The 17472-nt window shown below is 35.2% G+C and overlaps 1 protein-coding gene across 8 annotated transcripts in view; it reads left to right on the top strand.

The window, feature by feature from the left end:
- Nucleotides 1-17472, top strand: part of ASPH (aspartate beta-hydroxylase) — a 114780-nt gene that overhangs the window by 37568 nt on the left and 59740 nt on the right. For 5 of the 8 annotated variants that reach the window (XM_048286273.1, XM_048286272.1, XM_048286279.1 and 2 more), the window contains 11 exons: nt 2191-2280; nt 3825-3899; nt 4383-4538; nt 6189-6248; nt 7819-7869; nt 8380-8424; nt 9227-9262; nt 12452-12490; nt 13841-13882; nt 15281-15334; nt 16360-16404. In XM_048286273.1, coding sequence (XP_048142230.1) covers nt 2191-2280; nt 3825-3899; nt 4383-4538; nt 6189-6248; nt 7819-7869; nt 8380-8424; nt 9227-9262; nt 12452-12490; nt 13841-13882; nt 15281-15334; nt 16360-16404 — 693 coding nt within the window. The remainder of the gene's footprint in view (nt 1-2190; nt 2281-3824; nt 3900-4382; nt 4539-6188; nt 6249-7818; nt 7870-8379; nt 8425-9226; nt 9263-12451; nt 12491-13840; nt 13883-15280; nt 15335-16359; nt 16405-17472) is intronic. The other 3 variants (XM_048286275.1, XM_048286276.1, XM_048286278.1) reach the window with 3 other exon arrangements.

Genomic DNA, 17472 nt, shown 5'->3' with positions numbered 1-17472 from the left:
CTGTATTAAACTTAATGCAGCAAGTTACCACATAAGCTCAAAAAATGCACCAGACAAGTAAAAGCTAAGTGCAACATAATTTTAATAAACAGAAGAGAGAAAATAATATCTTACAAAAAGCAAATGATGTAATATATTCCATACTTGACAGGATTGAATAGAAATCAGTGATAAATACAATAGATGTGTATAAAAAGCTTGAAGGTCAAGTTGAGAAATGTGTGAGTGAAACAAACACACTCTTGCTAGTTCCTTCTTTCCTGTTAAATACCCATAGTGCTTGTTGGGTGTGGAGTATTGGCTGTCTTTTGAAATGCTTTGAATTCATTTATTGTTCATGGAGCAGAGTAAGTGGTTGTCTGGAACTGGACATGTGGGTTATTGAGGATATGAATACTTACTTGAAGCAGTGTATGTGTAAGGGAACTGAGCTGTGTTTGTGAAAGCAAGGTGGCTGTTCCCATGCTTATGGATTCTGAAGTGTGAGAGTGGCTAATATGACTGACTGGTTTTGTCTTCATCCAAAGATGATTGTAGAAGGATGTAACTTCTTACTCTTGTAGCCATTAATATTCCTGCAGCAAAAGATGAATGTCTTAATAATATTTTTTTAATATTCTAGGTGGATGGTTTTTTAATGACAGAAGAAAATTGACCAAAAACCAAGTGTAAATTTGGCATTTTTCTTCTAGCTTTTGAATCCAAAGTGGTGGACTCTTAGTTACAGTACTTTTGGATACAGCCTAACTACTTACCTTTAAGTAGTTTAAATTTAAATAATATAAAAAGATAGACTTAATTCTGTTATCCTGTAACTTGAAATAAACACGTTTTTCTCACAATGCATAAAATAGTAACATCTCTCTAGTCTACAACAAATTTGGTTTGAGACACACTAGTCCAATTTGTATTGAGATATGTTTGACTCCAATAGAAATGTGGTAATAATTATTTTTTTTAAATTGTACTTACTTTAAATATAATATTTATTCCACTTAACAGTTGCTTTTACAAGACTGCTAGTACTACAGGAGTATTTATCATAGTTTAGCCTCTGCTTTCTTACATACTATCTTTTCTATTGATTTCTGTGTATACAGCTGTTGAAAAACGAGTTTGCTTTGGGCAGTGTGTGTATGTGTGTTGAGAAGGGAGTCTTTTCTTAATTGACCTTGGATGTAGGATTATAGGTGAATGCAGTTTGGAAGGGACTTCAGGATATCCTTATTCCAACATCCTGCTCAAAACAGAGTCATTTCAGAGGAATGACCAGGTTGCTCTGGCCGTTATCCAGTGTGGTCTTTGAAACCTCCAAGGTTTATGCACAACCTCTCTGTGCAGTCTTTTCCACTGATTTCACTGCCCTTGTGGTGGGAGAGTGTGGATGTGTAATTTTTTTCTTATACCCAGTCTGAACTTCCTGTATTAGTCTTGCTTGAACCTTCCTAAAGGAGAGTTGAGAGGAGAATTAGTCTAATACCAACACATTCTTGAGCATATGGTGTCTTAAGATGTGACATGATCTATCACAGCTGTATCTTTATCTCCTGCCATGATGATGCTGTTGATCACTGCATTTATTGATTGCTCTATTTTCATTGTGTTTTGATCTAGAAAGACTCTGTGGTATAGATAGTCAGGATCTTAGTGGTAAAATTCCATCAGTCATACTTTTTCTACACTCATTTAGTTGTCAAAACAAACTAATCTTAATCAGGTCTTCTAAGATGTAACATATGAATTTAAAATACCTCTTCTCATTCTGTGCAGCTTTTCATAAAGTTCAAATTAGTTCTTCATAGAACCTATAAAATTGATCATATGAAGCACTTTTTGCCCAAATTGGAAACAGAGAGAAAAATTTGCTGCCTGTTTTTTTACTGGATACTGAATAGATGTTGAGAATACCATAGTCATTTGTTCAGTTACTTTGAAATAAAGGCAAGTGCTTAAATTTCTGTACCTTTTATCCTCCTCATTGTATGTTTGTCTTCCAGACATCTTTTACTATCTGAATACTCTAGTCTTTGTATATATCACTGTGTATATTATGACAGCCCTATAACTGATTGTTTGAATGCATTTTTGGAGAGTGTAACATCAGTTAATTTAGTTGAAAGAACTTTCTTAGTTTATAGCTGAATCAGTTCAAAAAGGGCATAAAGTTAACTTTATAACTGAAAAATGCAGGCCTTAAAGAAAGATCTGTCCCAGCACAGCCAGCATCACCAGAATCTGAGGAGACTGTCCAGCCTGCTGAAAAGTCCTATGTCGAATCAGGTAAGACCTTTCATGAATCATAGGCGAAACAAAAGACATGATGCTTCTTTTGAATTATAATTCTGTGTCATTAACATGCAAACCCTTTTATAGATTTTGTTTTGCTTATCTGCTAAAGTTTATTTAATAGGAATCACTATTTATAACTTTGTATAAATCACTGACCATGAAAAGTGTAAAATTTCATGGTTACCATTGTAGCAGTATCACATCAGAATAACTTTCTGATGATGTACGGTTGTGGTTTAAAGATACATTTCCAACTGTATATCCAACCAGAATAACAGCAGATTCTTCACCTTAAAGCAACCAAATAAAACCCCCTCAACAATCAACTTAATAAGATAATAAAGTACTCACTTTACTGCTAAAACCACTAGTATATAATAAATACAATAAATGGAGCTCCTACTGTTAAAAAAAAATTAAATATTTTTAAAGCCCTATACTATTAGTAGAATGTATTAGAATTAAGAGGGATTCAAGAAAAAATGTTTTACACGTCACATTTCACGTATGTGATTTGCATTAGTGTTATTCAGAGAGTACATGTTTTTTCCTGTTTATTGAAGAGGCTTACCCTGTGTGATGTTTAAGTGAGTCTAATACATAAACCTACAAATACAGAGCATATGGCCAGTGGAATCTATGGAATATAGGTTTTGTTTTAAAAGACTTTCATTACTTTTCTTGGGATATAATTTATAAAATATATCGAATGAGGTTATGGTTTCCTGGTTGTGGGGTTTTTTTGTTTGTTTTTTTGGGGTTTTTTTTGGTTTGTTTGGTGTTTTTTGTGTGTGTGTGTGTTTTCTGTTTTTGTGGGATCGTTTTTTGTAACTGGTACCATTTTGGATCTTTATTTGAAAATGCAGCTGTTATCTGGTTTAGAGCTTTTTTTTGTCAAATGTCAAATTGTAGGGTTTCTCAATGTTAATTTCAGGACATTCATATGAAGACAACACTTCATACAAATTCCTGGGCTTATGTGTTAGATGCCAATCACTTGTCCATGAAACCAGTTTGTGATTTCTCCTGGCAATTTGTAGCGGAATTGATATTGTAATGTTAATATCTATTTTCCCTGTTTATTAAGTCGATAAGACCCTACTTCTGCAACTCACATTTTGTTGTCAAATGTGACTTGCTAGTGCTGCTGCCTAAATTCTAGGAACATAATAGATGAAAGTGTTAGTAAATTAATTCCTTAGAAGCAAGTTCTTGGTTTGAATAGTTACCTGAAGTTGTTACTACCCCGGAAAAAATACATGTGCAAAAAATGCAGTGTAGATAATTTCTTCCAATTCATCTTCAGATGGATGAATCTGATGTGATTGTTGTAATACTTTCTATACTGGAGAGTATGCAAGACAAAATTGTTTTTCTAATTGTGTGAGTTGCAGAGGTTCACCAGGTCAGTCTCTAGGGAACTTTGTGAAAGGGATTAAGAACATTATGGAGCCTACTAAAAGCTGCAAGCTTTGAGTTAATGTTTAGGTTTTGCCTTTTGCACTTACCTTCACTGCAATTTGTAATCCTTTTAGAGCACAAGACTGCTGACGTAGAGTTGGAAGAGGAAATTCAATCTGTTCTTCATGAAGCTCTCCATTCCCAGCCTGGTAATGCATTAACACTTAGAAATTGCCGAAGAGTTTATAAATACTGCCACAGGCTAGAGGAATCTCAGAGCCTGGTTTTGGTATGCAGTTAAAGTACTTTTGCCTGCACAAAACATTCAAATCAGCTCATTTGTCATTTTCAAGAAAATTCAAAAAGTTCAGTCACCAAATCCTAAAACTGTGTCTTCTTATCCAGACTTGTTTGGCGGCAGTAGCTCAAATCAGTCATTTAACAAAAACTTCCTCAAAATACTGGATAGAGGGCAAGAATGGGTAGACCAGAGATGGCCTTTACTGTGAGCAAAGAAGGTCCTGGCAAGTTTGGTTTATAATGCTGGACTGTGTAGATAAGTCATCTGTCAATCCCCATTCCCATTGGAGACTAGCTGGAAAACACAAAGGGTGTACTGGAGACTGAATATTTGCTGGTAATAGAACATACCAAAGAAAATTTATTCACTAACAATCTGCATTATTGATTAGGAGAGAGACATGAAGATGAAAGTGTAAGTGACCAGTGGCAAGTAAAGGAAGAAATACATGGAGAAACTTTTGAAGCTCCTGCAACAGATGACATACTCAGAGAATTTGAGAATGAAATACCAGACGCGTATGAGACACCAGACTTGGTTCAGAAAGGTATCTGAATGACTAAATACATTTAAAAATAAATTTACAAAAGCAAACCCAACCCAGACAAATGAAAATACATCTCATTAAAACCTGGACTTGTAATTTCTACTTAAAATAGAGCCATAACAAGTGTCAACTACAGCATTATTTAGCAAATAAATATATTTTAAGTCAAAATGGAGTATTTTAATGCTATGTGTTTTGGCATCCAGGTAACCATATATTATTAATTACTATTCTACCAGCTTTCAACAAAATTAATCTGTGCTCCAAATATGCATATATCTCCCCAATAGAGGAATGAATATAATCATATAGAATGGTTTTGAATGGTTTGGTTTAAAGATGTCCTAGTTCCAACCCTTCTGCCATTGAGGACACCTTTCATTAGACCAGGTTCCTCAAAGCCCCACCCAGACTGGCCTTGAACACTTCCTGGGCTGAAGCATCCAAAGCTTCTCTGGGCAACCTGTTCCAGTGCCTCACCACCCTCATAGTGAATAATTTTTTCTTTATATCCGATCTAAACCTGCCCCTTTTCAGTTTAAAGCCAAAACCCCTTGCATTATCACTACGTGCCCTTGTAAAACGTCTCTCTTCAGCTCCTTTGTAGGCCCCTTAAGATACTGAAAGGCTGCAGTTAGGTCACCCCACAATGTTCTGTTCTCTAGGCTGAACCCCAGTTCTCAGACTTTTCTCACACCTCTGGAGAGGTGTTCCATGTCCGGTCTCTTATCTACCAGCACCCCCAAGTGCTTCTTGGCATGGCTGCTCGCAATCTGTTCATCTCCTATCAGTATATCTGTATGGAGTCTGCTTCTGGACCTTTTGGTTTATTAAATGCAATTTTAAAGTTTATTAACCCAGTCTTTTCTAGACTTTATTCTCATTCTTCTTTCATTGAAATATGGCTCCCTAAGAAAATGTTATGCATTAACTATATTTAAGTCCTGCGGAGATGAAGATATTGTATAAAGATGACACTCATATCTTGTCACCTTGGGGCATTGACTGGATGATAAAAATTGTAGTGAAAATATTAAAGTGGAATCATATGATCTAAATCCAACTAGGGGAAAATTTTTCTGAATGCCTTTTATTTGTACTACTGAAAATTTTACCTATCTCTTAATACCTCTTGATACCTTTTGAAAAAACCCATGTTATGGATGTCATCTAAAAGTTTTGATTGCCGGAAGTGCACTGAGATTCTTTCTTCACAACCAAAGTAACTCTTCAGTCTGGGTGTGTGATACCTCCTTGTTTCTGTATCTCTTATTCATCCACAGCGCAAGTCAAAGTAGGAGACTAGAAGAGAAATTAAAATTCTGTTTACTTTAAATCTTTGCAATTAAGAAGGCAAAGTGAATATATTCTCCTTTCCTCCAGTTTAGTCAGAAATTTCTGGGGAGAGTCCTCTTATTTTGAGGAAATGTGTATAGAGTTTATTCATATATACACATTCTCAATATTGTATATAAAAAAATGGTATTTTTTTTCAGTCTCTATACATATCTTGCTACCATTAGGAAAAAATTGCTTAGAATTTCAGCTTAGAAATATGACTGTTCTTACATAATATCTGTTAGGGGGTTTGTGGTGCTGTTTGTTGATTTTTAAAATGTTAAAATTTGTGCAAACATATTTGTTTCTCAGATGCTGATCCTATGGCAGATGATGTTGGAGCAGTGGAATCTGAACCATATGAAATTCCAGGTGTCATTTTGTTTTTCCATACTCAGTAATAATGGTTTTCTGCCTCAATGTAGCAAATTATATGAGAAAGAAAAATAGAAAAGGTTAGACTGGTTTAGGAATATATAATTTTGAATTTGGTTTTTTTTTTCTCCAATAACTAGTTCTTACTCTCTTGGAGAATTGTACTTTGGGATGACTGTATCATACTTGCTATTGAAAGTCTTTATTACAAATGACAGGAGACAGGTATGGAAACTGCTTTCATTGGTGCAAAAACTTTTTATTTACTGTGTGTTTCTGACTGTTGTGTATAATTGGGGACTTGGTAGGCAAGTGATCTGTGGTTTTACAGTCTAAGAAAGTGAGAATGAGATTTATTGCTTATATTGTCTTTGTACAGTCTATAATACTAAGATTCTTCCAGGCTATATTTCTTGGCATTAGGAGCATCCAGTTATTTGTAGTTTTCCTTCAGGACTGTTTGTTTCTGTGTGGCTGACTACTGTCAGAGAGTGAGTCAACACCAAGAACATAATTCTGAACTATCTTTGTTCTGTCTTTCTGCATACCTTAATGCATCTTGAAAGCTTTTTGAAATTTGGCTTGGACTAATCCAATTACCCTATAGTCATCTTCATATTATGCTTGATGTCACGTACAATGGCATTAGCTCATCTTTCCCATTATGAAGAAGCATTAAATGGATATTGCAGTTTCTCTACTGTCTGATAAGTGTTTTCTTCAGGATTCTAACAGTGTTTTTTTTATAGTATGGGCAGTCTCTTGCATTGACATTAAAAATTGATTTATATTTGGACTAGTCTTATGTTTGATTCACTGTTAGCTCTGGACCTCACAATTGTATTTGATGTCACAGATGTGACAGAAGAATAGTTTTATTTGTTTGATGCAGCTAAAACTGTTTATTCCAAATGATGTGGGAGATTACTGGTTTAGAATCCAAGCTATTATACTTCCAAAGTAAAAGGATAAGTTACTTTATCTTCAGTACTGTGTTTTCTCAGATGTGTCATAGTGAGTATATTAACAGCATTGAAAAGAATTGTAGTTGTAGAGGAAAATAATCCCCAAATTTAGCTAGGTAATGAAAGGAAGTAAATTGCTCTAAATCTGAGATGCCAGAAGTGAAGCACATATTTTGCAAGGTCAGTTTCTGGTTCATATCTTGTCTTCTATAGATCCATCACCAAGTGAGCCCCCTGCACATTAGTAAAGAAACTACTTTACAATTTTGAGAATAGAGGATGTTTGAATTTTTTATTAATATTAGAAACATTATTAAAAAATATTGATGGAGACTAATGGCACTTGTTGCTCTAGTTTTGCTACAGAGAGCGTAGCAGAAGGCTAAAAGAGAGAGTGGCCCAAGGCCTTCCGTTAGATTGCCATGTGTCAAGTTGCAAATGTCAGTTTATAAAGTTTTAGTTTTTCATTTTTCAACTAAGGAGCTACATTTAGCCATTGAAAGACTGATTATGGATACAAGTTAAAACAATGAAATATTAAACATATTTCATGTTTTTAATTTCAAGATTTTTATTTGTTCATATTTAATTTACATCTTTAGATGAGTATGTTGCAGATTTGGAAGAGAGAGTAAGTGATCCAGACACTCCAGGTTTGTAAATTTTCATTACTTCAAATGATAATCATACTTTTTAAAATGTGCTACAAAGCAATGTGTCATATTGACTGTTTCATCAGTTTTATTTTCAAAGGATTTTTAGATAGTTTCAAGTAAGCCTGATTTTTAGGCCACTATGTTACCATTACATTTGTGAGCATAACACTCCATGAATTCAATCTACAAACTTACATAAATATTTTGTTCTGTCACGAGTTTCCCAGTCTAATCAATGGATTGATCATCCAACACCTGCTTATATTCCTAACTTTAGGCCTAAATACAAATATGCATAAACTTACTGTACTGTGTGTTTTATGGTGTAGTTCCTGGATGTGTTTTATAATTCAGCAGTCACTTTCAAATAAAGCACTGTAGTAAGTCAGTATGATTATTTCTGTTATTTTTGAGCTAAATATATGACCTTTCTAAGTTCTCTTGTGTTATTTAGCTGTCACATGAAAATTCAGTTGGAATATAAAACATTAAATATTTCTATTTAAGGTGACTCTGAGGTACTGCCAGAAGATGCTATGGAACATTACACAGGTACAGTCCAAAGTCTTCTTTCTTTCTATTAAAAGTTCATTGAATTTTGGCCCCAAACCAAGACAGTCACACACACAAAAATACCTACCCAAAACAAACAAACAAACAAAACAAACCACAAAACCACACAACACCCAAGACTTTGGTGCTTCTAGATAGCATTTTTTCAGTATGTAAATTAAAAATGTAGACATAATAACTTTGAGGAAATTATGCTAAAACCTACATGAGTACTACTACTCTGTAATGTCAGCCAAATGGGCAGAATAATATTTTGAAGGTTGAATTTTCAGGGGAATGAATATTGGAATTTTAAATTGTATAGAAATGTTCTTGTGATAAAAAAGAATTTAAACTTGCCAGAGATGTTGCAGTTAGTGTGATGTCAAGAAGAAAGTAGTATCTCTAAAATTTTTTTTAAAAGCAAGTAAGCCATAACAAGTAGATGCCAAAATTACACTGTAGAAGTTAGCTATATATAGAAATGATTTATAGATACTTCAATTCCAAACTATAGGTATTTTTTAGATGCCTTCATGAACTGTATAAGAAAGCCTGCTGATATTGCTTTTTTTTTTTAAGTCTATCTTCTTATGCCGGAAAATCAATCAGTTTTTTTTACAGGATCTTTTAGAAATTTTCACCTTTGCACTCTTACTAACTTATTACAGTATGAACTACTATAGTTTCAAATATTTTTTTTGGTCTGAAAAAACTTGACACTATATTGCATTATTTGTTGCATCTTTATTTTCTTAAAATTCCATGAATTTTCCTACTAATTTTCTTTTTCTTTAAACAGAGGATAGAGCTCATGAAGATTATAGTGAAGACCAAGGTATGACAACTTCTATATTTAGTAAAATTACAGTATCAAAATGTTTCATTAATATGCAAGTGGAATTAGTTTTAAAATTTCCTATGCTGTCACATTACTCTGCAAGTTCTCACTTAAGGTTTTGGGTTGTTGTCTGTTCAAACCCCCTGTGTTTGTAATCAATCAATCAATCAATCTTTTACCACTGGTTCATGTGTAGAGTATGCATATGCATTATATTCCCATATTGGTCCTCTTTGCCATACTTTGTGCCTATGTGGAATAAGAATGTTGAAGGCTTTGCATACCCTTTTCCTTGTGAAACCCTGGCCAGGTCAGCTGTGGTTTATTGCATCTGTTTAACTCAATATCACCATGTCATCTTGTCTGCCATTACCAGTTCTTTGGGAATTACTCTTTTTTAGTGTGATTTGGTTGATGATTTGCTAATGATTACTGAGACCAAATCAAAAAGTAAACAAGAAGAATAGCAGTCACAGCCTTGAAACAAAGGTGTGTGGTTGTGGCTCCTGCTGTGATATCCTTCTGGAGACTACCATACTTCAGAATAGTTAAACATATCTTTGTTTATTGTTTATTTCCCATGTTTGTGTAACCTGAGCAAAGGACAGCGTTTCTTAACTTCCAAATACTTGCAACAGAAAACTTTGAGGTTCATTCTTTGTTATCAGGAGGTAAATTCCAACATCCGTCTTTGGGATAGAAGTCAAAATTCCACTGAAAGACTTTCAGTGGCCCAAGGATGTATTTAGCCCTTAGCCTGTGTCTTTCTCAGTCTGCAGAAGATAATTATTTGCCTCAGTTATGGTGCCTGTGACAAAATGTCTCAGCATTAATAGGATAGAAAAGCAAGAGACTCTAGGTTTTTCCCAGGGCTTAATTTTTACTTGCCTTTCTAGGTGATAGTTATTTTATGATCAGTTCCTAATCAAGAATCACTTCTCTTGCTTCTCACACCTAGATATGAAGAAGTGCAACTTCTAATCTTTCCTTTTCATGCTCCTTCGTATGTAGGGGTAACACGAACAGAAAATGCTTCCGTGTCCTTGTGAGGAGACATCTCTATCTGCTTTTTGACTAAGTTGATCAGGAAGGTTACAAAGTAAATTGCATCAGCTTTTTTTAAAATCAGTTCCAACAGCATTTCATATTCTGCAGTCTCTTCTGGCACCCCAGCACAATAACAGTGAATCACTGTATTTTGTGAGTCATTCATGTGCTTCAGAAAGCAGTGGTTTCATGTACAGTTGCCTCTCTGTGCTGCAATGAGAGTTTTAAATAGTATCAGATAATCCCTCTACTCTTTCTTTATTCTTGCCAGTCCTCTGATTAGGATGATAAGGAGAATAGAAACTTCCATTGTTTTCTTCAAAAGGAAATTCTAAGGTAGCATGTGACTGTCAAAAAAATTATTATTCTTGGCTATTAAATTGTCAGGCTTCTTTATGCAGTAACGTATTCCCACAGTTCAACATAAGCCATGGAAAACTGCTTTTCTCTTGAAAAAAGTTCTCATTTTCACAACATAATTTTACTTTGCTTTCAAGTTCCACCTTGAAGACATTCTGGTTGTGAGAGAAAACACAATGCGTCCTTTTGTACTATTTAGAGGAATTTCATTTCAGAGCTGCAGACTGGAGCAGTGTAGAAGAAAAAGACCAGTCAGATGAGGCTCCCTTTCTGTCACACACCATTTTTTCCCTCTGAGTTCAGTCTATGGAGTTTCAGGACATGTTCGTGTTCATATGCTAGACACCATTTTAGCAGTTGTACCTATTTTTCATCCCTGTTGTCTCTAGGCCCATCTTTCTTGTACCTTTTGACATGGTTTTGGTTGGATTGAAAGTGAAACAGATTTACCTTGTTCATGGAGAAGAGCAATTATGGCACAGTTTTTCTAAAGTCAAAGAACAGTTGGAGGCCAATGTGGAGATCTGAAATTCTTTATCTCAAATGTAAAGCTTGTGGTTTTGCCATGGGCTCCAAAACTGCAGTAGAATTCCACAAGAAGATTCACATTAAAGCCTTTATATGCAATTGTCTGTGAAATCAACAGAAGTATAAGCTTTGGGTCATTGTATCTTCCCCATCTGTATTGCATTTGTTTCCCCTCTTCTGGCAGGACCCTCTGGTGAAATATTTTTCCCAATCCTGGTGCTTTCTAGAGTTCTCAAAGCTGAAGGCAGTGCAAGGTGATTGTTGGCCAGAGCAGTCCAGTTTCTTTTGTGACTCTTGCTTTGTGTGGCTTGGTTCTTAATTCAGATCAGGAGCTGCTCTAATAGGATTGCTGTAATTGCACCACTGAGGTTATTGCTAAAGCTAAAAATTCTTTAGTTGAAATAAGTGCCCACAGTGGAGTGTGTAAATGGATTGATCGTAGAACTTGGAATACAAGAACTCAGTTACTGTACATAACTTTCAGTAGTTTTATGAAGAATTTCCTACAGTTCATCACCAGGAAAGTAGAGAAAGAAAGCAAGTTTGAGATTTTCATTAGAAATAAAGAGTTCTTGATGTTTTTTTAAGGATATTCTGTAAGATCTTTCTAAGGTGCGTAGGGAGAGCCATGTGACCATTAGAACCATGTAAGATACAACAATAGTATTAAGGTGGGAGGGTTGTTTGGTTTTTTACAAATGTTATGTAAATAACCTTTTTAAGATGAGGATTAGTACCTGTTAGATAATGAAATTATCCAAAACACTGAATGAACTTTGAACTTGTTTAGTTCTAAAGTTTTCAATAAGTGTATATTGAAAATTCAGACAATGGATAGCATTTTGTCTATTTTCAGACATTATTTAAAATTAAATATTGAATATTCTTAACCTATTTCTTCTTTGGAATTACAAAAATTAGATGGACTGTATGCAAAGATTAAGAATGTGGGAGAATCGTAACAACTGTGCAGAATGATGGAGTTATTTTTGTAATTATTTTCAACATTTCATCTGTGTGGTAGAAAGTCTTGAAATTTCAGCAATATGTACACATACAGTATTTTTTTTAATGTAGAATCTCTAGTACAAGCTTCTGAAAGAGCTCATATATCTATTCAGGCCCCCAAACTAGGGAAGGTTTTTTAAGGAGTTTGCATTTATCATTAATGAAAGGAACTGGATGTTTAACAACCGAATTTTTAGGATACTTTGTGCATATCAGCTACTGTATTTTTTTCTTTCCTTTCAGAACCCAAACATGAAAAGCAAACTGAGACTCAAGATACAGATATACACCTATATACCTATATAAATATTTTAGGCAAATTAGCATAAAAATTGTAAACTTAATCTTGCCGTTTATATATATTGAAGTACATAATCTGTGTGACCTTCAGTCAAGACATTGTCAGTTATGGCAAAGGTTCATTACAGTCTGTATTGTTCTAAACTTAGATTTTTAACTTCGAACTTAGAAACTTTGTTTTAATATGCCGTCCTTGAGGATTCATCTTTAAGGTCTCAAGTGACACAAAGTGGGGTATCTGAGGCTTTTAATGGACAGCTGGACCACAGTAATCACAGACACTCAGCCTACTTCTTGCGATGAGCCTTGCTCATAATCTTGCAACCAGTGTGTAAGGTCATTCAAAATGTACAGGCTGTCAGTACTAGCTCTGCTTTGATGCAGACTTCTTGCTGGTGCATGTCTCATTAGTAGAAGCAATTACAAATTATTTGTCTGCAGTATTCTCACTGCAGTATTCCATACGCTTTGTTGTCTTGAAGTGCCAGCTATTTTGAGAGTCATCTCAGACAACCGACTGAAAAAACCCACAGTCATTTAGTTTAGAAGGAAGTCAAGAAGTTCTCTACTGTAAATAAATTGTGTCTGTTTTGTCACCTTTGTTATCATAATCTTAAGAGGACAGCAAAATGAATTAAAAGGTGCCATATTAAGAGAAAACAAAAAGAACTTATTTTTTCTGTAGAATCCGTAATTCAAATTGTAGAATTTCTTTGTTGTCCTTCAAGAAGGAAGTTAGGACTCACAAATGAATTGCATGTTTATCCAAATAAAAACTTTTAAAGTTTATAGGTTTGCAGGTTTTTTGGTTGGTTTTCACTATGTCTAGTGGATGGAGTTGATGCTGTAAAAGATGAAAGTGGGAGTACTTGAATGTATTTAGAAAGAGTAAGGAGAGGTTTTAAAATTTCAGTTACTGTGTCATAGTCCAAACAACAATTGTTGAAAAGGTACAATTTTGAAATAACTAGCTGATGAATAGAACAGTTATTTAGTGAAACAGGAAACAGTATTTAAGATGTATTTTTTTCCCCTGGAAGTCATCAAAGTATCTGTTTGTTAATAGCAGGTAAACATGTCTATGTGCTAGCTACATGTTCTTTTGTGTAGTATGTAAGTTCCATCACTTGAGGGCTTGATTTCATTATTGCTCTGAATTGAATGTTTTCTTAGCTGTTGAGGACCTTCCAAAGGAGGTGAATGAAGCCACAGGGCCAGGCATATATTTTGTAATTGTGATCTTAGTGTTTTGATGAAATGTATACATTTGAAAATTAGATGTTTAAAAAAATAGCAAGCTGATTATACACTTTTTCCTTTTTACACTTATAGAGGAAATTAATGAGGATTTTGATATTGCTAAAGACCTCTCAGGTATGAAATTTTATAGTTTATAAAAACTTTTTTTCTTCCATTTATATTGGTTAATATAATTAAAAAACAAACAAATGAAAAACACAGCAGAGTATAGAATCGTGGAACACTTTGGGTTGGAAGGGATATTTAAAGATCATCTGGTTCAATCCCTCTGCCATGTCCAGGGACATCTTTCTTTAGTCAACTTGCTCAAAGCTCTGTGCAGCCTGACTTTAAACACTTCCAGGGATGGGGCATCCACTACTGCTCTGGGCACCTGTTCCAGTGTCTTACTACACTCATCATAAAAATTTTGCTTCTTATGTCCAATCTCTATCTACTGTCTTTCACTTTAAAATCCAATGCTACAGGCATCAGTAAAAAATTTCTGCCTTTCTTACAAGATCCCTTATTGAAAGGCTGCAATAAGGTCTCGCTGGAGTCTTCTCTTCTCCAGGCTGAACAAGCCCAAGTCTCTCAGCCTGCCTTCCTAGGAGAATTGCTCCAGCCCTCTGATCATCTTCATGGACCTCATCTGAACCTGTTCTAACAGGTCCATGCCTGTCCTCTACTAAAAACTCCAGAGCTGGATGCAGCACTCCACAGGGGGTGTCATGAGAGACACCTCTTTAGATGCAGCCATGGATGCAGTTGGCCTTCTGGGCTGGGGGTGCACACTTTTGGCTCATGTCCAGTGTTTTATCCACCAGAATACCCAAGTCATTCTCCACAGGGGTGCTCTCAATCCCTTCTTCCCCCAATGTTTATTGATACTGGAGGTTGCCCTGACCCTGGTGCAGGACCTTGTACTTGGCCTTTTTGAACCTCATGACATTCGTAAGAAGTACTTATTCTGTTGCTCAAACTGGAGCTCTGTGGTAATTTCCCACATTGCTGCTCAGAAAGATTACATTGTAAATTTTTGTTTGCTGTATTGTTCTTGAGGAATTTTAAATGAGTACTGTGTGAAATGTAATTTAAAGATACGCTCTAAGAAGTTAAAAATCTTGTTAAAGCAGTTTTTCTCAAACATGATGTTGATTGAGTCAGCAAAGTGATCTAAGCAGTTTAGCCTGAGCACTGTGTGTAGGATTTGATGCTATATTTATTTTGATTTTCTATTTGAAAAATGCATTCTTGTATAATTAAAAGGGGTAACATACATTGTTTCACTCAAACAACGATTGTAAAATCCTTCTGGTGTGTGCAACAGAAGTCCTACTTCTAGTAGCTAAACTTTTGGATGTGAAATGCATTCAGTACCCTATTTCCTACTCTTCAGTTAACCAAATTGGTTAGTTTATAATTTAAGCCTTCCTTTTTGTTTGATACTAATTCGATTGTGTGGCTGCTGGGAAATAAAAACAAAATTGTGGATGTAATGTGAATAACTTTCAACACTCATTTTCTGTCTAGGAGTAGAAAGTAAGCGAACAGAAGATGATATGGCCATTGAACCAGAGGAATCAGGTTTGTATATTGTGTTTTCCATGCTTTTGCTACTTAAAAAAAATAATAATCGAGAATGTTAAATATTATGGAATACAATTCTATGCTGCAATAAAAATGCATTCATAACTTTTTCTGCAGCTGTTTTCTTTTGAGAACAAACACATCTGTGTTTTTGGAATCTAGCATCTTGGGATTTTTAATGACAATATTCAATGGCTTAGAAAGCACTCTTCAGTTTTAGAAGTTTCTTGAACTGGGAGCACTGGGAGAGTGCTCCCAGTTCAGAAAAACTTATATTGATAAAAATTACTATATTTGGCCATATGATGGAACTAAAAATTTCTTTTCCATGCTCTGTTTTCCACCAGCCGGTCAGGAGTGCGTACTCAGAGAAGAGGGTATATGTAAGGACTAAAGTGGAATGTCCCACCCAGCTTTGAGCTCTTTGTTTATGGGCTTCCCAAATCAGAGAATGTATTTCCCTCTCTTCAATTCTTCCTATTATCTACAGCCAGCATCCTGGCTATTGGGAGGTTTTTTCTGGTGAGCCTGACTCCCTCCAAGCATGAGCAGGGACTGTGTGCAGCCTTCAGTCTATTAGCAGTAATAGCACTAAGTGATGTGTGACATGTCTAATTTAAACATACATATGGAAATAAAAGTAATTGAATTTTGAAGTCAAGTATTTCACAGTTACAGCTGGGAACATAATAGGTATATATGGATGTTTTCTACGCCCATACTGTAGTAGCATGTGAAACTGTGGAATATGTGTGCTTTGGATAATATAGTTTCAGAACTTTGAAGTATCATTTTTGAAATTGCGCAATCCTACAATATGCTCACTGGCCTACTTAAGTATGAGTCTTCCCCTTGGAAAAATTCAACTGAGGAAGAAGTTTGCATCCCACTTCTGCAAAAGTAGTATTACAGAGCAGTCTTGATAGGTCACTACTTGGAGTATAAGTGAAAAAAAAAGAGGCTTTTTGTAAATATTTAGGGATCAGTCCAGTTTGAATTATTTTTACGTTTTTTATTTACAGAAAAACCTGCTAAAGCTGAAGATTATTCAAATGATGTTCAAGTGGGTAAGTCAATCTTGGGTGCCTGGTTTTTTTTCCTAAAAAAATGAAGCTGTAGCTACATGGAAATTAGTAATCAAGTTACTTTGTGGAGAGGCATGAAAGGATACCATTATTGTCAAAGTTGCTTTAGTTGGTTTAGAAGCAATAATTTTACTGTTGTACTTGATAAATTCCAATGGTAGTTACTGGGTTGTATGAAAGCATTCCAAATAAACTGAGTAGTTTTAATTTAAAACTTAATTTTTAATGATTTCAGATAGAGTGGAATACTTTTGAAAGGGAAACACCACAATTTCAGGTCTCGATATGTGTATGCTTCCTCTCCAGAGCAAGTATTGTGGACGATGATAGTGTTACTTCTCTGTGTGTCAGTTGGATCTATTGGAGTCTGACTGTGGCACATTCTTTAGGCACTGATCTGGAAACAGGGACTGTTTTGTCATGCCATCACATTTTTCTTGGCATAACTTTTTAAGAACAAGAGCACTTCCAGTTCTTCCATCTGTTGCCTGACAGTAGTAGACATAGCTTTTACCAAAACCATTTTAGAGTAGTTAAGTGGCTTCTAAATTCAAGGACTGCATATTGTTACATTTCTTGGAGTTAACTATTACAGTTTGCTGATTTGTTAGTTGTAGCAAACTAGTTGTGTTGGGTGAAACAGTTACACCTCAGGGCATCAGAGAAATGGCAATCCAAGACCTTTAACATCTGTATTTTTGTTCTGTGCTGATTAGCCTGACCACCTTTCTGGTTAGTTAATCTTTGTACTATGCAGGTCTTACAAGATGTGGTACCCAGAGAGTTCTGGGTTGGTGGTTTTTTTTTTCCTTGCAGTATTTGTGTTTGGTTCTTAGTCATGCCAAAAGTAGCCAGAGAAGTGAAAAAAACACAGGAGGCCTTTTGTGGTTGTCCAGGACAGATTGTTTTAGTTCATGTTTGAATTTGTATGCTGAACCAGAGCTGAGGTGGTTTGAAATGCGCTCACATTGGTGCATAACTGTGTTGTCTACAAGGTCTTTCCAACCTGTTTATCACAACAGCCACATGGTGTGTTGAAATATTTCAACC

The sequence above is a fragment of the Corvus hawaiiensis genome, chromosome 26 (assembly GCF_020740725.1).
Source record: "Corvus hawaiiensis isolate bCorHaw1 chromosome 26, bCorHaw1.pri.cur, whole genome shotgun sequence".
Lineage (NCBI taxonomy): Eukaryota > Metazoa > Chordata > Aves > Passeriformes > Corvidae > Corvus > Corvus hawaiiensis.
Note: the sequence above shows the minus strand (reverse complement) of the source record. Positions and strands in the feature narration are given on the sequence as shown.